General features: G+C 28.7%; 2 protein-coding genes across 3 annotated transcripts in view; one reads left to right on the top strand and one right to left on the bottom strand.

Moving 5' to 3' along the window:
* The first annotated feature begins 3,430 nt into the window (after positions 1 to 3,430).
* The window catches only part of LOC111690400 (protein artichoke), a 48,205-nt gene continuing 28,261 nt past the window's right edge, over positions 3,431 to 23,374 (top strand). The window contains exon 1 of the mRNA XM_046953567.1: positions 3,431 to 3,482. The gene's annotated coding sequence lies outside the window, so the exon portion shown is untranslated. The remainder of the gene's footprint in view (positions 3,483 to 23,374) is intronic.
* LOC111690414 (lysozyme-like) overlaps positions 20,917 to 23,374 on the bottom strand; it is a 6,485-nt gene continuing 4,027 nt past the window's right edge. For both annotated transcript variants that reach the window (XM_046953569.1, XM_023452898.2), the window contains exons 3-4: positions 21,778 to 21,951; positions 20,917 to 21,204 (exon numbers count right to left, since the gene is read on the bottom strand). In XM_046953569.1, the coding sequence (XP_046809525.1) occupies positions 21,002 to 21,204; positions 21,778 to 21,951 (377 nt within the window). In that variant the 3' untranslated portion in view covers positions 20,917 to 21,001. The remainder of the gene's footprint in view (positions 21,205 to 21,777; positions 21,952 to 23,374) is intronic.

Raw genomic sequence — 23,374 nt, 5'->3', positions numbered from 1 at the left:
TAAAGCAGTTTTATTGGTAAAGCAGCAGAGAGCTGTATAATAAATTTCCGATATACATCGGTACAAAACGCCTTTTTAACTGCTCGTTTTTTCGGCAGATTTGAAAAACTGTTAACCAGAAAGTGATTAAAAAGCTAAGAAAAGTGAAACATGTAATTTGAATTATCTATACAGTGGACGTCCACTAGTACGAATTATATAATGTCAGGCCCTTTCGTAGTACCGAAAAATTCGTATTATTGAACAACACACTTTGTATGTTTAAATTCAAATAATACACATAAAATATAGGATTTTATTTATTTTTGTTTTATTTTTCATGAAAAATTACATAAAGAAACAAAATATAATAAATATGTATTATTTCAAATTTCTTGTAAATAAACAGGCATAAAAGGCTTATATTTACGTATACGAATTGTTAATAAAAGTATCGTGAGTCCAATGGTTGAAATGAGATATAGAAGGTTTTAAATTTTAATGTTTTTAAAAATATGTGTGCCAAAGACAATTTGCATGTACATATCTGTTCCAAAATGTATAAAACATGTTCAGATTACATAAAACTTTAATTAGAAACTTGAATGGAATATACTTTCAAAAACAATTCTCTAATTTAAAATTTTCTCTTAAAAAATTGGAATAGTTAAAGGATCACATATAGTAATGCTTAATCCCATTGGAATGTGGAGTCATACTACTTTCAAAATTGATAGTTCATACATATATAAATAACATTTTACTTATTAGAAAATCCATAATTAAACATTGTTGTTTATTACTTTGCAAAATGATTCCTACGACCTTTTCAATAACAGCGCTTTTGAAGCTTCAATATTGTTCTCATAAGATATCATTAAATTTAATTTATTCCCTTTGGTCATCGAAATTACAAGAAAATAAATTAATTACACTAAATAATTGTTGATTTGTAAATATACATACAGAAAATTGTGTGTATAAGACTTTTAAAAACACAAAACATTTCTAATAAATACAAAAAAATCAAAATTACTGAGCTAAAGGTGAATGATATCGAAATCATAAAATAAAAACAAAATAAAAACTTCATTCATACGCAAATAAAATCAAAATTCCCATAAAAATGCGTTATTCGTACTATCGAACAGAAAAATTGTGACTTTATTCGTACTATAGAGTAGACAATGCAACAATTTTGCCATTCGTATTATTGGACATTCGTAATAAAGAGGGTACGTACTATTGGACGTCCACTATATTTAATTATAATATGATTATTTAAAATTGTTACAATAACGATAATATGTTTAGACTACAATCATAATTTTAACCACAACCATGTATTTTCTCTGCGTGCTCTTACAGAGAATTAATGAATAAATCGTTTAAAAAACACAAATAAAAGTTTTAAGATGTATGCATTTCACAAAAATTTTTTGTTATTAGAACTTTATTATTCTCTGGAATTCGGAATTAGTTGAAAATTTACCCAATTGCTAATTAAAGACTCTCTTCAAAAAAATTCCGGATGTTCATATTTTGGTTTTAAATGTTATAAATTTCTTACTTTTTATTCATAAATGCATTTTTTATTTAAGAAAAAAGTTCGTGTTCACCGAACTTTAAAAACGGAACAAAGTTCAGGTTCGGCCGAACTTTCAAATTTACCGAAGTTCGGGTTCGGTGTTTGGTACCGAACGAAATTTTGAGTTCGGTCGCACTATACAAGTTATGACTGTTAAAGCTGTTTTTCGAGGGGCCACTTGTATGGGGGCTATGCGAAATCGTGGACCGATATTGCCCAATTTCAATACCAAGCAAACCTTCGAGAAGTGCTGATCAGCAACTGATTTGATTTCGTTTTTCAAGTTGAGACTAAACCAACTGATATTGCTCACTATAAAAAGAAGAAGAATTAAACCTATAGTGTGTGTGTATCAACTTAGCGTCAGCAGAATTTTCTTACCCTATCACGCGTGCTATGTAATGGCACTATAGAGCTCCTCTGGTATAAAACAATAACAAAGTAAGATGGAAACTGCTGTTTCACTTTTTATACCCTACACCACTATAGTGGGGAGGGTATTATACGTTTGTGCTGATGTTTGTAACATACAAAAATATTGGTCCAATACCCACCTTAAAGTATACCGATAGATTCAGAATCATTTTTTGAGTCGATTAAGACATGTCCGTCCGTCCATCCGTCCGTCTGTCCGGCTGGCTGGCTGGCTGGCTGTCCATGTAAACCTTGTGCGCAAGGTACAGGCCGCAATTTTCAAGATAATTTGATGAAATTTGGACCAAGCATGTTTTTTGGCACAAGGACGAAGCCTATTGAAAATGGTTGAAATCGGTCCATTATTTCACCTAGCCCCCATACAACCGTACCTCCCGATTTGAACTTTTTATGCTATAATTACGTCAAATATTCTGCTATCTCTCTAAAAATTGGCACAAATAAGTTTTATATAAGTAAAAATGATACTGCAGATTTTCGTAAGGATCGGCCTATATTTGACCCTAGCCCCCATACAAACCCCCCTTCAAAAAATGACTTACACGTCTAAAATTGACTTGTAATCATTTGTATCGCAATAAAACTCAACAAAACTAACTGTTATTTAGAAATATATCCTTTTCCCAAATTTACCGAGGATCGGCCCATATTTGACCTATATAAAGCCTCATTTAGAAATTTTAGTTTTTTATCAATAAATGGCTTAAATATTTTGGAATTATGGTAATATTCAACAGTTTCTTTACAAAAAATAAAAATTTTATAAAAGTAAAAATTGTAAAAATATACTCATGCTGTAGGGTATCATATGGTCGGCCATGCCCGACTATACTTTCCTACTTGTTTGTATGTGTTTTGACAGATCATATTAATTATCTGCTCGTGTGAAGCCGGCTTAATACATTCTTACTAGTTAGGACTTTGACAATCAGTTTCGCCTATATGTATCTTAAATGCCAGAGAGGTTTAAATAAAGGTTTATTCAATTTTGTATATTTTACGACAAAAACATCCACGGAGAGTATTTCAGCATATACAAGATATATTTGGCCAATTTAAAACATATCTTTATGTTTTGTTTTTGTTGACAGTGTATATCATTTATTCTAAAGTAATAAATATGGCAAAAATGGTGTTTTGGTTTGTTGTTTAGCTATTTGTACGTTTCTATTACAAATTTTTTGATTTTAACTGCGTTGCCGCCAACATCCATTTCTTGTGTGATTTTTTTTGAAAATCCATTTTTAGTACGACTTTCCAAAATGTTTAATCGGTAACGCTGTTTGGTAGTGTGTGTTAAAGGCGTGTTGTTTTGGTCGCAAACCAGCACATTTAATGTAGGCTTTAGACACGCAACATGTTGGTTGGATTAAAACCGCCAGTTGTGGATTGAGTAAAAAAGAGGCTATGATGCAGTTACCTTATAGAGCTCAAACTGACAACAACATTGCGCTTAGAATTTGGTCATATGTGAATATATGTACGTTAAAATAAAAAAATACATTTTCTGTTTATATTGTGCATTTATCAATGTGTAGTGAATAATCTCATTAAATAGTATGTAAATAACAAATGAGAGTGTGGATATTGTTTATTTTGTGTTTTTTTTTTAAATAAAAGAATAATATTTCTTACTGCCATTTAAGGCAACATTTCTGATTTTAAATAAAAATATACCTACGTTTTAATAATTTTATTTGGAATGACAATCTTGTTACGCCTACATGACTTATAATAGAAAATCACTGTGACGTCTGTTTTTCTCAATTAACTTAAAAACAACTAAAACACAAAAGTGAGTTCATTACAGTTGTATGTATTTTGGTATATATTTACACTTTGATCTGTGTTACAATAGGCGGTATTATGCGTAAGTTAGCTCAAAATAAAGTTTACAACTTTTAAAAGTTTGATTTTAAGGTCTATGTAATATATTGCTCATTTGAAACTTAAAGTCAAAGAATGAAAATCTAGTTCAAAGTAAATCGGCTGTGATTTTTACAAAAATCCATGGTTTGAAAATAAAAAAATGTAACAGAAGAACAAAATTACTATATAAATGATTGTAAATAATGCAAATGAGCGATACTTGAGTAATTGAATTTTTATTTTTTTATATTTAGTTATTTTGTCGCCCTCCATTCAAATTTTTTAAGCTTTTGAAAAAACCTACTCAATTTTAAATAAAAACAAATACTCCCACGTTCTTCGTTCACAAATTGTTAAAAAACGTAGTATATATGTATGTACATTAGGGATATACCTAATTTTGGCAAAGATTTTGAGATGCCATCACGTGTTGGCATTCACCTTCGTGTTGTAAATGTAATGAATATAATTTTTTGGGGTCATTTGGAATCCAAACCAACTAATTTCTTATATTATCTAACATTTAGCACTTTTTACTTATTTCAACTCCCAAACGTTCGAGACTCCAAAAATCCTTTCGTAATTGATCTATACAACGACAAAGAAACCTAATACCTTTAGTATTAACAGTGAATCCTTATAGATAACGAAGTCAGTTAAGCAATGTCCTCTGTCTATTAAAATTAGTTATCTGAACACCCCAGATATCGTAAGGATCCAAATCTTTAACAATTCTATCAGACATGATTTCGAGAACTTTCCTATTTAAAATCAGCAAAATCCGCCCATGAAAAACGGATATAAGCAAAATTCTGATTGTGTTGCTTATTTTGTATTCGAATGTGCTTACAAACTTACACACACTCTGGCTTACTTTACACAGGGTATGGCCGCTTGAAAATGACACACTAACTGATATACTTGGTTTGTGATATTGTGTGTAGATTATACTTTTTCATAATATACTTGTGTGTGGAAAAGTAGCTATTCCTACATTCTTACCGATATACCTAGTAATTAAAATTGTTTCTACAGCACCTTCCTAGCTGGAACACAAGTGTATCGAAAAGTATCTACAACAAATTTCTGGTTAAAATACATGTGTATTAAAAATTATCTAAATATGGATGTTTTTTTTTTTTTAATGCTATCCAATTACATGTATTTACAAATACATTCATAAGTATAAGGCCATTCCAATCATCACTAGATCATGATCCTAATTTTAAGCAACAAATTTTGCTTAAAATTCATCTAAACATTGAAAAAATGTTGATCCAAAAAATATTTTTCGATAAATGAAAAATTTCTTGTTGATTAAATAATAGCACACTTGATTTTTTTTATATTTTAATTTTCTGTTCTCATATACAATGTTAATCACAAGTATATTAAGATGTAATGCAAAACAAATTTATTAAAAATTTAAACTTCATATCCAGATTTTATAACAAGTAAATCAAATTATAAGTGACACAAAGTAAAGCACACAACATTGGTTACAATTCCGAGTACTCTGAAAATTTTCTGTGGGGAAGCAACAACACAGCTTATTTTTCTTTTGGGTATTTCGTTTTACTAGAGTACATAAAGGTACCTAATCGAAATTAAATTAAAAATTCAGATTATAAAAATATATATGCATACGTATACAGATAAAAATTAATATTTTTTAAGATTATAGGTATGTGGCATCACTGGATTTCTGTGTAGTTTACGTTTTTGTTTTGTTTCTTGCTTTGTTTGTTTTAGTTCAAGCCAATGTACGTGAGACTTTTGTTTCTATGTATTAGTAACAACTTTAAATGCTTATATCTCCTAAAATGCTAAACCGATTTTACTAATATATCTATTGTGCACATCTACAAACAAATACCATTAAAATTATATAGGTTTGACCAAAATCGGATGTATACTGTAAGAGTAAAAGGGGTCACAAAAAATCGCTTTGCCTATTAATTATATAGATATGTTAGGATGTCTGTTGGTTTAATTGTCTTGTGTATTTTGGTTTTTTGTGTGTTTTTATACCCTACACCACTTTAGTGGGGAGGGTATATTGGGTTTGTGCTGATGTTTGTAACATACAAAAATATTCGTCCTATACCCACCTTAAAGTATAATAATCGGCTTAGAATCATTTTCTGAGTCGATTAATTTTCAATATAATTGGATGAAATTTGGCACACATGCTTCTTTTGGCCCAAGAACGAAGCCTATTGAAAATGGTTAAAATCGGTCCATTATTTCGACTAGCCCCATACAACCGCACCCTCCAAATAGGGCCTTTGGGCTTATAATTAATTTAAATGATCTATTATATCAACAAAAGTCGACAAAACTTACTTTTATAGAACTTTAAATGACACTGACGTTTTTTGTAATGATCGGGCTTCTTTTGACCCTAGCCCCCATACAAACTCCCCTTCAGAAAATGACTTAAAGGTCAAAATTCACTTACAAACACTTTTAAATTCTACATAAATAATATTGAAGGAGACCTATCAACATTTTTAAGGATAGGGCCATATTTTGCCCTATTCCCCTTTGAGCCCTCTTGTAAAAAATCAATTTTTTGACAAAAAAAAGTAAAAATATTCCGAAATGAAGTTAAAAAACAAATGCTCTATTTTTCTAAGTAATCCCTATTTTTAACATACATACTGAATGGTGTAGGGTATCATACATTACTATACATTCAATACTTATATATTGTTTAGAGTCGTTGTTGTTCATTTTGTTTTGCTATTGCTAAAATAATATTATAGTCGGGAAAATGAAAAAAAAAATAATTTTATAAAAGTAATATGTCTTAAATGTCACTATGGTAAATGGTATATAAGATTCGGCACAGCCGAATATATTACTTATACTTGTTTTGTAAACAATATTTGTATTATTTAAAAAATAATCCACATTTTTGTACTGACTGGTGTAGGGTATCTTTTAAATATTAATCAATAAATTTAAATAATTATTTGTCAAATATATGAGTTAAAACCAAAATCCGAAAAATTTATATCACAACACTTTTTAGAAATTTAAAAATTTTTACATGTAGTAGTGGTATTTATTTGAGTCAACTTTCAAACACGCCTACATACATTTATATATTATTCTTTGTTTAGTTTACACAATTAACTAAACTACACCTTAACAAGCCATCCTCTTGTGTGGGTTTTGAACTTGAGTTTGATAAAAAAAGACGTTTATACCTACACGAATACAGAAATTAAGAAAGGTTACTTTAAAAGCTTTAAAGAATTGTAAACTTTTATAACACCGTACAGCAACAGTTTTCACTCATAAATCAAACTATATATTGCGGTTGTTCCCACCGAAAATTTTAATTTAGTTCATTAATTTCTGAAAGTCTTTGTCCTGACTTCAATATTTAGTGAGCAGGAAATGATAAAAATATGTTATAATTAGTAATCCAGTAATTTATTTGCATTTAGTAAAAATAAATTCATATAAAATGTTTGATTTAACAACGCCTTTTATTTCATGAGATAGGACTCTTTCCTTTGATTCCCACATATTTTACAATCAGTTGGATTGGTTGGTTTATGCCTAAGTAGTATTTCCAACAGTCTAACTATGATTTTATAGAGCACTTTTAGCTGAGAGGACTCAAAAGGCGTTCGACAAAATTTTTTGTTAGTGTTGCCATATTTATGATTCTTAAATGTAGTTTCTATTATTTTGTTTAATAATATATTTGATTATATTTATACCCTTCACCTTCGTGAGAAGGGTATATATAAGTTTGTCATTCCGTTTGTAATTTCTATAATATAATTTTCCGACCCTATAAAGTATATATATTCTGGATCCTTATAGATAGCGAATTCGATTAAGCCATGTCCATCTGTCTGTTGAAATCAGTTTCTGTTATACATGCTTTCAAGAAGATCGCTATTTAAAATCAGCAAAATCAGCAACAGAGATATGAGCGAAAATCCGAGACAACCTCTGAAAATTTCATCAAAAAATGTCATATTTTTTTCATGCTTTGTTAAAAAAGCAACAACAACACTGTATATTGGAAAAAGATGTACACGTGTGTGTATATGTATTTTTTTTATTCAGCTGTGTATTTTGTTTTTGTTTTCTTTTTGTATAATCTATTCGTATATTTGGATGTAAGTTGGTGTTATTGCGTTGTTTATTTTGTTTTTGTTTTTCTGTGTTTTTCGTTATGTATGTTTAGATGTCTGTTGCTTTAATTTTATTATATACTAGCTATACCCAGTGTGCTTCGCTACCCTCATCGTAGTGGAATAAAATAAATATCACTATTGTAAATGTATATATATCTGCAATATCAATAATTCCCCTTTTAGATTAAAATACACTATGGTGAAGGGTATATAAGATTCGGCACAGCCGAATATAGCACTCTTACTTGTTAAATTTTTAAAACCACAATAGTGCGAAAGTATTTTGAGTTTGAGCTGCTAATTGTAACGTCCAAAATATTGTTGGTTCTTAAAGTATCGGTTCAGAATCAATTTCTGAGTCTGTCTATATATGTGTCCATATAAAAAGATGACTTGATGAAATTTTGTTCTTCATCTCTCTCACTTCCATAATTCTCATAAAAAACATTTTTTATAACATATTTATAACATATTAGAAAAGTTTGTTTTAAATGTGATTTAATTATACCGTGGAATACTTTTTATAACGTGTAAACATAAAAAATTAATTCATATCTGGAATAAAATTGGTAATAAATATTATGAATCGAACATGACTTTTTTCCTAATACATTTTCATTCTGAATATTTTAAGTTCATTATGTGTATGAGTTTGCACATGACGGTTATTTCAAAATATTTCTAATTTATAACGTAGATGCCCTGCTTTAGAGACCTAAAATTCGCAAAGAACTTCTGGCCAAGATTCGTGGTCATTATGGAACTTTAAAAAGGGGCATGAACTAGGTTTTCTCAGAGGTCTTTAGTTTTTTGTATTAGTGGTTTATAATAATATTCATAAGTTGTTTTTCTAACTTAATTCGCTAGTAACAACTAGCTCTTGTTCTCGAAACAAGTTAACAAATAAAATATTCGGCAATTGCAATCAATTCATTTGATAGTACGTTTAACCGAACAAATTCCATTGGCACTATCTATACAAAATAAACACAAACCAATTATATTTTGTAAACTGTAAATCCTCAAATTTTGTATGGAAAAATACTATATTAATATTTAAAACACAAATAAGCGGAATATACGGAATACGAGGAAATATAATAATTTACCATCAACGTTGTTGTTAAAAAATGCGGATAATCAATATTAAGTAGACTACAGTTAATTAGAAAATCGTGAAAAGCTGGATACATTGTCTCTAACTAAACTAAACCACTTTTAGTTTATTTGCTCTGGATTTTCTTCCCTTCCATAATGAAAATGTGTATATGTCAGCCTACAGGTATGCAATGAAATATAATTTTTTTTTCATTTGTATACAAAGATTGTGTCTACAAAAATTAGATGACTTTTTCTAAGTTTATGTTTATGTGAGTTATAATTTTTGCTTGTGTGAAGACAAATGTCTCTAGCAGTGTTGCCAACATTGGTCAAGCAAAACGCGCGCAAAAAAATTAAAAAAGGGTAAAAAAGCGTAATTTTCTAACTGAAAATGGGTAAAAAAGCACTAACGTTTTTTTAATCAAATATTGTTTATTTTAATAAAAATTGCACATTATTTCGCTCATTTCCTACAAGACTCCAAAATTCGTTTTTTAGAACATTGGGCTGCAAAACAAAACATGCGTCATACTAAAGTCTTTCACCGGTGTGAGTTAGATTTTTAGTAACGTAAGAACTAAAACTAATGTTTGACGAATATTAGATAAATAAGATGAGAATTTTAAAAATAGTAAAATGTCATTAAACATTCAAACTGACAGGCACACTACCAACTGGCCAACCGATGTACCCACACCCAAATTGTAAAATTTTACAAAACTTATAACTTATTTTAAAGTATTTTGAATATTTTGTTTTTTTGTTTTTGAAGAATATTTGCTTTTGTACATTTTGTACATAGATTTTGTTTTGTTGGTCAGTTATAGACCAATCGTCATAAAATTCGGCATAAAGAATTATAATAAAAATCTTTTTATTGCGAGTACAACGATAAAGTAATCATGGAGGCTTTATATATGAAGGATAGATTCAATTGTGTAAAAAATTTATATAAAACTTATTTTTTGTCAATTTTCATCGCTGTACTCATATTTTTAAGGACACCTTAATAGGGGGTAGGGTACGTTACCGATAAATCCGAATTAAATTCGGTAGGAAGATTACATTTGTATAAAAGTAGTTTATTTCGAATTTCTCCGCTAAACACGTATTTTTAAGTCAGTAATGAGCGTTAAAATCAATTTTTGAAGGTGACCATATGTGGGGGTAGGGTCAATTATGGACCGATTGCGTAAAATTTGCTAGAGAGATTTTGGCTTATATAAAACATATTTATGTCGAATATTTTTAAGTCGGTAATGAGTATTAATGTTATTTGGTAGAGAAATTTTGAACCATATAAAAATTTGTGGAAAAATTTAACTCGTTTGCTCTTTACGTTCTAACCCTATCGTGCTTTCAACAGACAGACGGACGGACAGATGAATAGACGGATGGACATGATTAGATCTCCTTAGAATTTAATAAGGACCCAAAATATATACGACCAATGTGTTACAAACGAAGTGACAAAATCAATATACCCCACTCATCTTGGGTATATGTTGGGTATAAAAAGCACTAAATGCACTGTCATAAAATTAGAAAGCACCACTTTAGTGCCTTTTTGAAGAAAGGCACCATGAGCAAAATTTTCCGCGTTTGGCACACCAAAAAGCACCGCAAATAGTGCTAAAAGCACTAAGTTGGCAACACTGGTCTCTAGGGTAAACAGGAAGTAGTATGTGTCAATATAAATGTATCACTGAGAATGAAATATTTTTTCAAAGCCGAGAGGAGAGAAATGCAAAAAGGAAACCATGATAGAGTGCTATATTCGGCTGTGCCGAATCCTCCACCAACTACTTTTATATTAATAGATTTGTAATTGATCAAATATTTGTTAAATAATTTTTCTCAAGTTTTTGAGTAGCAAAACCCTGAGATTAAAATATTTTAAATGTGTTACAAATGCAAAATTTATGAAACATTACAAACACCATTTTTAATTAGCGCCCTAAAATATGGTTTAGCTTTATAATAATTTGCATTGTTGAATGTGTTTGAAAATGATTATACAAGTACATATAGGGGTTAAGAACAGTTATGGATGATCGTTAAACAAATTTACAGTATCTTTTCTGTATATACAAGTAATATTTGTGCCTAATTTTGTATGTATATCATTATTTGGAAATGACTTTTATGCGTTTAAGTGTATTTGTAAAGGGAGCAGTGACCAATTGTGGACCGATATAAAATTTTTGACATTTACATTTCTGTGTAAAGAAGTAATATTTTGGCTTAATTATGTAAGGAGTTATGTGTGTTTTAGTGATTTTCGTGTGGGGATCTTGAATGGGAGCTATGACTAGATGAGGGCCGAACGGAAAAAACTTACGGTAATATTTCTGTATGCAATAGTAACATTTGTGGCAAATGTTGTATTATTAATTAAGTAATGAATTTTGTGCGTTTTAGTGATTTTCGCGTAGAAAAAACTTTACGGTAACATTTGTGTATACAAACTGTGACAAATTTCGTATAAATATCTAAATTAGGTAATGAGTTATGGGAGTTTAAGTGATTTTCGGAAGGGAACCTTGTATGGGAGCTATGATCAAACATAGACCGATCGGAAAAAAATTACGGTAACATTTCTGTACACAAAAATAATATGTGCGCAAAATTTCGTATATCATAATAAATAATTATGAGAGTAGAAGTGATTTTGACAAAATTTGTAAGTTGACTGTATTTTCTGCACATTTTATTGTGACAGACTAAACCGAAAAAATTTAAGTTTATGCTATGTTTCCACTGAGGCGTTTTGAGCAAATCTAGTTGATTTGGGCAAAACTAGTTGAAATCATGTAGATTTCCCATACATTTTTGACACATCCAAATCTAGTTAATCTACTAGATTTGATTTAAAACATGTGGAAATTGTATTTTTTTCGAACAAGATTTGCTTATGCAACACTGCGATGTGTCTAGGATAAGCAATGCTATCCATTCAAATTGAATGTTTTCATCACAAAAGTGAAACCTAATTTCGAAGTGAAAATAATAACAAAATATAATTTTAAAATAAATTTATTCGTTTACAATTGTATTTTTTTATTTTTAATATGTAATTTTACATAAAATTAACTTTATTGTGGATATGAAAAAATAAAGTGACAGAATTTGTTCGAAAATTCGGATATCAAAAACGAGTAAGCTCAGTGGAAACAGCTTGAAGAGGTAAATATCATTATTGTAAATGTATATATATCTGAAATATCAAAAATTCCCCTTTTAGAGAACTCTTTAAGTTTGATTTTATGATTCTAGTCTCAATATTACAGAAAATTAAAAAAAAGTTGAAGAACGAAAAAGTATCAGACAGTGCCTTTTTATATATTTTCATTAAATCAGGATGACGCATGTTTAATTTTCAACCAGAAACCAAAAAAAGTCGCATACAGATTTTAATACAATTTTATGTTTTTAGGTTCAATTTTATAGAAAAGTATTAACAAAAGATCAAAAAAGTACCAAAGTATCCTTTTCAATTTTAGTTCAATTAGGATACTGCGTGTTTAATTTTATGTTTATATATTCAATATTTTAGAAAGCTCTAAAAGTACCAGTACCAGTGAAGTACGAAAAAGTACTAAAAGAATTATTTTATTTAATTTCATGTTCCTAAATTCAATATTATAGAAAATTCAAAAAGTACTAATTAAAGAACGAAAAAGTACCAGAAAATATTCCAGTTTAAATTTTCATTCACTCAAATCTTAATTTCATGTTTCTAGGTTAAATTTTATAGAAATCTCAATAAGTACCAGTCGAAGAACGAAAAATTACCAAAAGTCCCCTTTTATATGTTCTCACTTAATCCAGGCTTTACATACTTAATTTCATGTTTCTAGGTTCGATATTATAGAAAATTCCTTTTGATGAACGAAAAAGTACCAAAAAGTCCACTTTTATAGATTCTCATTTACTCCGGGCTCTACATACTTAATTTCATGTTTCTAGGTTAAATTTTATAGAAAACTCAAAAAGTACCTTTTGTAGAACGAAACAGTACCAAAAAGTCCCCTTTTGTAGATTCTCATTTACTCCAGGCTCTACATGCTTAATTTCAAGCTTCTAGGTTTAATTTTAAAGAAAACTCAAAAAAATACCTGTGTAGAACGAAAAAGTACCGAAAAGTCCCTTTATTATTAATTTCATGTTTCGATTTCAATATCAAAGAAAACTCAAAAAGTACCAGATGAAGAATGAAAAAGTACCAAAAAATATCACCTCATTAGCATATTCAGTGTTTCTAAATCTATAAATTTTATCTAAATTGGATCATTTTGTTTGAATAAAATCAAGTACCCCTTTTGGTACTTTTTTCTACCCATTAACGAAATAAAAATTCTATTCCAAAATGTTGCATGTAGCAATGTAGAAGATAATAAACCAAAATCAATGTTTTATGAAAAAAGTACCAAAAGTAGGTACAATTTTCACCCCTTAAACATCCGAATAACCAAAAAGTACTAAATTTATATTTTTATTTTTTCGTTAAGTTATGAAGAAGTCAAAAATATTGTTTGAATGTTCACTGGTTTAAAAGATACATGGGGTGCAAAAAAAGTACCAAAATACAGTTTTTACCCGTTTATTCCCTAAAGGGGCCGAAATTGAAAAAAGTACCAGACACCTGTCCGCTTATTTTTTAAATGAACGACGATAAGCTTTAAACTATTTTTGTATCTTTTCTAGTTTAGGAGATATGAGGTTACCGATTTTACCCGTTTTTACCCTTTTTTACCCCCTAAACATTCGAATTTCCAAAAATCCCGTCTTAGTGGATCTATTTGGGGGGAGACCAACCCCCTGTCCAAATTTCAGCTCTTTAGCTTTAACCGTTTAGGCTGTGCGATGATGAATCAGTCAATCAGTCAGTCAGTCAGTCAGTAACGTTAGAATATTATATATATAGATTATTTTATTTAACATTATTATTACACCAAAAGCAAAACAAAATGAACAACAATAACGCTAACGTAATAAAAAACAAAATACACAAGGCAATTAAACCAACAGACATCAAAACATACATAACAAAAAACACAGAAAACAAAAACAAAGTAAACAACGCAATAAAACCAACCTACATCCAAATATTCCAACAGATTTCACAAAAGAACAAAATATATAACTCAATGAAGCCAACAGCATCCAAACATACAAAATAAAATACACACTAAACAATTTTTGCCGAATTCGTATCGACAGTTTGATCAAGTTGTCAATTTCGTATCCGAATTCCGTCAGAATTCGTTGCGAAATCTGATGTAAATTTCTTGGGATATTCTCAAGGAATTTTCAACAAATCTGATTAAAGTCGGACAGATCTGATTAAAGTCGGACAAATGTCTGATACCATACCTTACATTCTTTCGACATGTCGGATAAATGTCTGATAAAAACAGACAGTTCGTACAAAAGTCTGATTAAATATAAGAAAAGTCGGATAAATGTCTGATAAAATGTCCGACAATTCATACAAAAGTCTGATCAAGTATAAGAAAATGGCCTGACTATTCCGATCAACGTCTGATGAAAACTATTTTCATACATATATTATTATGGTTTAATTTTATTAATTTTAATAATTTATAAGCTTCCATTATTCATGACTTATTAAGGGTGCATAAATAAATAATAAATTTATAGATTATTTTTAAAATTAATATAATTAAACAATAATACTTAAGTTTAAAGAAGTTTAAATAATAAACATCACATATGCAGATGTTGTTAACTTGATTTCCAAAGACCAACTGAGAAAATAAAAATTAAATTCCCTTACAGTTGTCAATTTCAGAATTTCAAAATATAAACAGTTTTGTGCATGAATTTTTTAAAAAAAATTTCCTTCCGATAATGTTGTCGCAAAGTGAAAAATATCAGAAAATGTGCAGACTATTCTGTTAAATATCTAAAAAAAAAATATTATTCGCTTAATTGTCTAATGGAATTACAAAAACAATTCTCTTCAGATTATGTGCGATTTTACTGATTTTAAATAGCGATCTTCTCGAAAGCATGTCTAACAGAATTATTAAAGATTCGGATCTCGCCGATATCTGAAGTCCTCTAAATCTTAATCGACTCCGCTTTCTTTGAGGACCCAGAATATAAATATACTTTATAGGGTCGAAATATTATATTTTAGATATTACAAACGGAATGACAAACTTAAATATTGCCTTCTCATGAAGGTGAAGGGTATAATAAAGCAACTGCCAAAAATACGAACGCTTAAAAAGAGAGATACAAAAACGTCTTAAATGATGATTCGTGCGTCTTTTGCTACTTCTCTTTCTTCTTTACCCACCTTTGCCTACAATCTTTTGTAGCATGAACCGTGTCGCACGTCAAACGCGAATGTGAAAAATATGCGCTAAAAATATATTTTCTAAAATAAAACTAGAAAGTATTGTCGAGTACGTCCGTCCATATGATACCCTACACCAATTACGAATATATTTAAAATATTATTTTATTTAAATATTACAGAATATATGTAGAATTTTGCTTAATTTCCGTTATATTTAAATAATTTTTTAAATTATCTGAAGGTGGTGGGCGGGTGTCCAAAGTTGTTCGATCCTAATAAAATCCTGGTAAAATTAACTAATTAAAGGTTTATTTTTGTAAAACTTATATTTATTTTGAATTTTATCGTATGGTAATATTTTAAGTAAATTATTTATGGACGTTAAAGCCAATTTCTAAAGCATATTTTATATAGGAGCTAGGGTGAGAGATGTGTGTACAAAAATGTCTTCAAGGTATTTGTTTTTATGACAGATGTGCAAGCTTATTTATTTTCTATTTGTTACAAAAATGTTTGAAATTTTCATAGGAAAATTTTGTATTTATTTATGATTTTTAGATTAAAATTGATCAATTCTGCGCGTAATTGGCGTGATTTTATGAAGAATAGATATTTAACTATGTTTGCTGATGTTTTCTTCTTTAAGATTTTGTTTTTCAGCATTTGAATTTCTATTAATTTAGTACACAAAATTTGCTAATAATGGATTACTATCTACTATATATGAAAAAAGATTCAAAATTCAGTCATGTACAAATTAATACATTCTATGAACTTTTAATATTTTGAATGAAAATAGTTTGGGAAAAAAAAGAAAAAAAATATTCATACAATTTATTACAAAATTCATTCAAGTTATGTATTATTTTTTTCTGTGTGTTATTAATTTGTTTTTGTTTCAAAAAACTTTATTTGACGACACGAAATCGATTGTGAATTGAACAAATCGTCCAACTCATGTATGATTATATGTACGTCATTATTAGAGTAGTAAAAAATAGTAAGTCCTAGGTTCCTACAAATATGTGTTATTTATTCCAATAAAACTTTTAATGTTTTTGTAAACACTAATGGAAGTCACTGTACGTACATATTTACATATCAATGTTTATGTACATATATTTATGTAGGTGTTTCTTATTTATATTAGGACGGCACCGCTTGTATGGAATTAAAGTTAAATAATTTTAAAATACCGTTTCTTAAATTTTTTGTCCTGGTGTTTTTTTATGTTTTCCTAATTTTTTCAAATTTAGCCTCACACAACCATTAAAAATAAATTTATTTTTTGAGGCCAGGTCTAGTGATTATTTACACGTCTTAAAATATTTGTGTTTGTCACAACAAAAGAACTACCGGAAATTATATTCAATATAATAAAAATAAAAACCTCAAAACATGTTAAAGTAAACCAAGCAGCAATTCTATTCAGGTGCAATCAAAAACCGAAACATATAAAAGAAAATTAAGAGACAAAAGAGTTAATGTCTTTGTTTGTGAGTTCATCTACATGCTTATGTATGTGTTAGAGTGATAGCTCTGTTTTTCAACCCGTTGAAATACGATTTTCACTACTGTCAGATTTTTCAAAATTATAATTTTTTGATTATCGAATTGTTAATTTGTTAATTTGTTCTTACTATTTTGTGAGATAAAACATTTATTTTTGGGTTCTGTTAATTTTTTAATTTTATTAATGTGAATATTATTTAAGTAAAATTAATTGTATTCTATAATAGTCCAATTTCACTTCCGAATAACTTCCAAAAAACATCATTCTTGAGAATGACTTCAGAAGTAGTGAACTTTTAATAAATAAAAACGACATTCTTCCTATGGCAAGCTTGTGTTAAAATTATCACTATAAAAATGAAGTTTTCAAAAAATTGCTGGAAATGGTATATTTCAAAGTAAAATTATATTTAATTTGAATTTTGCTTCATTTTAAATTATTTGTTTTACATTTTTAAGAAATTTAAAAAAATTACAATTCACAATCAAGAAATAGTAGATGAACTGTGATTATAATATATGTTATTTCTTCCACCACTGCATATAGTGATGCGCAAAATAATAGACTTATTTTTATTATTTTTAAATATTTTGTAATAAATGTTAACATTTTTTGCAAGTGTTAAGCTACGTTCATAATGCTGGGGTACTCCACAATGCAGCAATTTGTATTTCTTTCTAATTTTAGAGTCAAATAATTTCTACCCCAGAGCGTAGATTATTTTCACTCTGGAGTTAATATAAAAATTTTAATGCTAACATGACAAATTTTAATTAAAAAACAAAAAAAAATGTTTTTAAAAAACGTACAATAGAACTAATTCAGAGGAAAAAGTTGCATTTTCTGATGATAGGTATAAAATATAAATTTTCGTTACAAATTAACAAGAAGTGCACATAAAATTTGTAGCCAGTAATGACATCATTGTATTCTAAAACTTGCAGGTCCTTTCTTCCAAAATATTAATTTTAATAAACAGTTATTATTTTTAATATTTTGTTTAATTTTGTTGTTTTGACAAATTACTTATGAAATTTTCCACTCTGTATTTTATACAGTTAACATTTTTTACTGAAATGCAGAGGGGAGTACTCCAGCTTTGTGAACGTACATTGCTTTAATTATTATATTGAAAAACTACTCTGTTATTTAGGTGTTTTAATTATTTACCCAAAAACTACATTGAAAATACTATATTTACAATAGTTCATGTATTTACTAAAACTTTATTCAACATAAAAATATCCAAAAAACAATTTTCTATTGTTGAAAATAATTTTTCATATTATGAAAAATCAAAACAAACTTAATTATACCCTACATCACTGTAGTGGGGTGGGTGTTATGCGTTTGTGCTGATGATTGTAACACAAAAAATATATGTCCTATTTAGACCCACCTTAAAGTCCAATCATGTCCATTATTTCACCTAGCCCCCACAAAACAGTAAAAATAATGCAAATAATCCAATTTATTCGATTAAACGAACATAAAATCTGAAATAATTATTTGTCGAATATTCGGTTGAGACAAAAACCTAAAGCCAAATATCAGGTAAACTTGTTTTATACCTCGAAATCCAAATTGTATATGGATTTTCTGAAATTGTGTTTGAATTTTTGTAAATGTTTTTTGCAAAAGTAGGAAGTTTTATTTGTTTTAAATTGCTCTTTAAAATTAGGGTATAATTCGTAATTATATTGTTTATAATAAATAAATATTTATTTATTTTAAATAAACATTCACTGGGTTTAAATTTAAAAATCGCTGTGACCGCTTTTATTTTATTGAAATCTCTTAATAAATGCAATTTAATCTCAATAAAAACAATCGTACACTAAAAATATATTTGTGTCCCTTTTCCGTTTTTATACCCTTCACCTTCCTGAGAAGTTTATCATTTTTTTGTAATTTCTATAATATAATTTCCGATCCTATAAGTATATATATTTTGGATCCTCTGAAATCAATTTTCAGTAGATCTGCGGATCTGCGAGATCCCAATTTTTAATAAATCTATCGGAAATACGATCGAATAGAACGCTATTTAAAATCAGCCCAATCGGCCCATAAATAACGAAAATATTAGATTTTGTGTGTGGGAGAAAGAGATGGTTGATATTTCTCTCACACACAGAAAAATAAAAATAATTTAGTGAAACAAAATAAACGAAAATTTAAATACCTGTGAAGTGACACTATTTTTCTGAAAGGTGGATCTGAGTTAGGGATGCCAAACGGAAATTCCCGAAAATCCCGGGATTTTCGGGATTTGAAAGTACCTAAAACCGGTATTTCTAAAAATGAAATACCGGGGATTTTCGGGATTTTAAAATCCCGGTGCTTAAGTGTTTTTCCGCTAAATTAATAAATTATAAAACATTAAATAAGAGAATTTTAAAAGTTTTTAAATCGAATTACATTATTTATTGAGTAATTAATTGAGCGGCTTGGGTCAAAAGATGCACGAAATTCAACAGGGTCTTCAAGGCTAGTATAAAACTTAGTTGTGCCGCTTTTTGTCGATATACGAGTATATTAAACATAATCATGAGCTACTCGGGGCTAACCCAATATACCCTCCCTACTAAAGTGGTGTAGGGAATAAAAAAGATAATAAATAGGCATTGATAATATCGGATATGGGTATTTCAGAATCTATACTGGCAGTCAACCTGTTAATAAGATGACGAGATGATAATTCTCTTATTTGGGTAAGAGGATACGATATATAACTGAAAATGATGTTGCTGATAACTTGACAAAGGCTGGAACTACGATGGCTATACTTGATATAGACCAGATTTGTAGGAATTCGGTAGCGTCCTTTAAAAACCATATATCCGATATTCAGCACAAGTCATGAGTGGTGTATCTAGAAAGCTCTGTATATAAATAACTATTTTTTTAGTACTTTGTTTTCCAAAAATTTCACAAAATAGTTGTAAAGCTTTCTGTATTAGTAAACACATACTTAATGTATTTATATTGCAATATTAAATATAAAATGTTATTTTTGTCGGTAAATTATTAAAATTTTTTGAAAATTTATTTATATTTTTCGGGATTTAGAAATCCCGAAAATCCGATATCGGGATTCCGGGATCCCGAATCCCGGGAATTTTAAAAATCAGTCCTGATTGGCATCCCTAATCCAAGTAGAACAAGAATATATTTTAGAAATTTGCCAAACACCTCTTGAACCGATTTTAAGTTTCTTCACGGAAAGCAGAAGCTGCGACATATATAATGACATATATAACGTTTAAATAACCTGGAAAAATATATATTATTTTAGTTTTGCACCGTTGTATAAGTTTGGAAATGTTTTTTGAAAGTATTTTATACAGGAACCGTACTATTAATTAATTGATTGGAAATCTATCTTGGACAACTCCAAACATCTTCAAAATTGGACAACTTTGCACCGTTGTCCATGTTTGGAGATGTTTTTTGAAAATATTTTATACAGGAAATAATTGATTAGAAATCCATGTCTGCTCATGAGAAAAACGCAACTGTTTTTAAAAATCCGTTAGCAATTGTCGACGTTTTTGATCTTTTTCTTAATACAAAATAGTTCAAAAACTGATTTTCTGAAGGATGCTTTATATTCCACTAAGTTACTTACTTATAACCGGTTTTTTACCCGTAAATAGAATCACTTCTCAGGTATTTATTTTTGTGGCATATTGTAATATGTAAATTTTAGAAAAAAAAACTTCAAAAACTGAGCCGAATATAGCACTCTTACTAATTTTTTAGTTTTCTGCAAAATGTAGTTATAGTTCGATTTCGCTGAAACTTTTATTTTAAATTTGGGGGTATTAAGATCCTTATATGTTGTGCTTTTCGGGCTAGTAACAAAATTATTTCATTAAACTTACCTTTTTTTAAGAAAGAAAAAGTTCCACAATTAAAGTATTTACTGCACAAATTTTTTTTAAATTTTGTGGAATGTTATATTTTAATCGCATAAATAAAAATCATTTACTAGAACTTTTTTAACACAATTCATTAGATTATTGTCTTATACCTGAACTCATATAGGAGAGAAATCGTGATAATGGGGAAACTGTGTTGATATTACAAGCAACGCTTAGGTTTGGTAAATTTTGAGTATTGCGACAGTACGTATTCCAACCATTCCAGTTTCGAAAACCTTTAAGTTCAAATATTCTTTTTGCACAGTGGACGTCATCGGCAATATCGTCATTCAAGAAATCTACGGATTTAAAGTTGAAAGTGGTTAAAAGAAAATACATACATACATACATACATACATACATACATACATACATACATACATACATACATACATACATACATATATACATACATACATACATACATACATACATACATACATACATACATACATACATACATACATACATACATACATACATACCTACATACATACATACATAAAAAAATATTAAATAAAAAAATATAAATAAAATATATCTGTAATGATTAATTAAAACAACCAACCATGGATGGTAATAATACCACGACAGTTTTTAGGAACGAAATGTGTCTACCAAATGTTTTGGGATCGAAGCATACAATTAAACCTTGAGTGATGTTAAATAATCAATTAGCAAAAAGAAAACTTAATACTGTTATAAAATCAAATTAAGAAATAGATGCTTGTGTTGTGATCTGTTGTGTAGTTTCTTATACCCGTTCTATTTTACAACTAATATTTAAAAACAACTTTTAAAACTTAATTAATGTCGGAAAATGTGAAACCATCATGAAATTTGTATATAAGAAGATGACAATAAATACATACTTTCGCATTTCATTTGGCAGCATGGAAATTTTGACGTGTCACATGCTTGAATTTTGTTGCCTGATCCACATTCTTTGCTACTTATTTGAAAGAGGCCGTATTTATTTTCACCATTCGTTAGGGTAGTCCTTTTTTGTGTATCTCTTTCGCTTTCATGTTCAATCAAACAAATCCCTGAAAAAATATATAATGTTTTATTAGATTATTATATAATAATTAAAATTGTAACTTCGGAGAGAATATTTAAAAAACGTTCACAAAAACAGGGTATATGAAAACAATTAAACGGGTTAATGCCGTAAAAAAGAGCTTTTAGATTCAACAAATTTACATATTCAATAATTGACAAAAGCTTAACTTAAAATTATAGTTCTTAAACTGTATACATATTACATACATGTAGATATAAGCCGTCTAAAGTGTATCATATACAATAGAGAGCTCCAAAAACGAATTTTTTCTATATCTGTAACATTGTAGGTATGTGAAAATAACACAGAAAAACTCCGATACACCTGAACCTAGTTTTGGGCTGAAGAATCAAGTGGCATACTGCATTTTAAAATGTAGGAAATATTGTATTTCGAAGTTTTCATTGTCCTTGAATCGATACTTAAAAGAAATAGGACACCTAAAAATCTGTGAAAACAAAATACACATAGTTAGCCTAGTAAGCAAAAGTGAGTCCACTTTAAACGAAATTGAGATTTTAATGCAGAATAGTAGTATAACTTTAAAAACGCATATTGCAATAAAAATGTCGCTATTGTTACATTAAACATACCACAAATATGCTAAGTCTTTAAAACAAAAAAGTGCTAAGTCCTTACAGTTTGCTGTTATAAACGCACTATTAGTCATGCAGAGAAATATCAAAAAAAAATTACATCAGCCTGTAGAAAATAGCGTCTCGTTTGTAAAATCTTTAATGACATTTACAATACATTTTTTCAAATAAAGTAAAACAAATAAATATTAACAATGAACTGATTGTTTTAATAGGAATGATATAGAGAATCGCATAGTAGTAAGCAGAAATATGTGGGTTCCTATAAAACTTGTTTATGTCAAATTTTATTGCAATACTGTTATGACAAAAAATACTTCTGATTCTTATGACATACCGACCGTATTTTTACGTTTTTGAAAAATTTAAAAATTTTCTGATTTTTCATAAGTATCAAAGTTGTATTTAAAATAAAGAAACTTAAGAAACAATTTTCTTGCGATAAAAAAATAAAACAGGAAAATAATAAATAAATATTTTGAAATGTGTTAATACTCAGTATTGTAGTCCGAAAATACCTTTATTGTAATTCTCGAATATTAGTTTGATACATACAATGTTTTACGCGGGTTTACTATTTTTCACATAATTTTAAATAAATTAGGGCACTGACACACGTTCAATATATATATTGATTAATATGGATCGCGACCCATTTTAATAGATTGATGAATACGTCGGTATGCTACACCGTCAGTATTATCATTATTTCGTGCTACACGGGTCGTACGATGATATCAAGAATTCCACGATAAGTCTAAATTCATAAAAATTTAGAACAAATTTTTTATCTTTTATATTTGTTATTAA

Source organism: Lucilia cuprina, chromosome 6, assembly GCF_022045245.1.
Source record: "Lucilia cuprina isolate Lc7/37 chromosome 6, ASM2204524v1, whole genome shotgun sequence".
Lineage (NCBI taxonomy): Eukaryota > Metazoa > Arthropoda > Insecta > Diptera > Calliphoridae > Lucilia > Lucilia cuprina.
The sequence above is the reverse complement of the archived record's forward strand: the minus strand, read 5'-3'. Positions and strand labels throughout refer to the sequence as shown.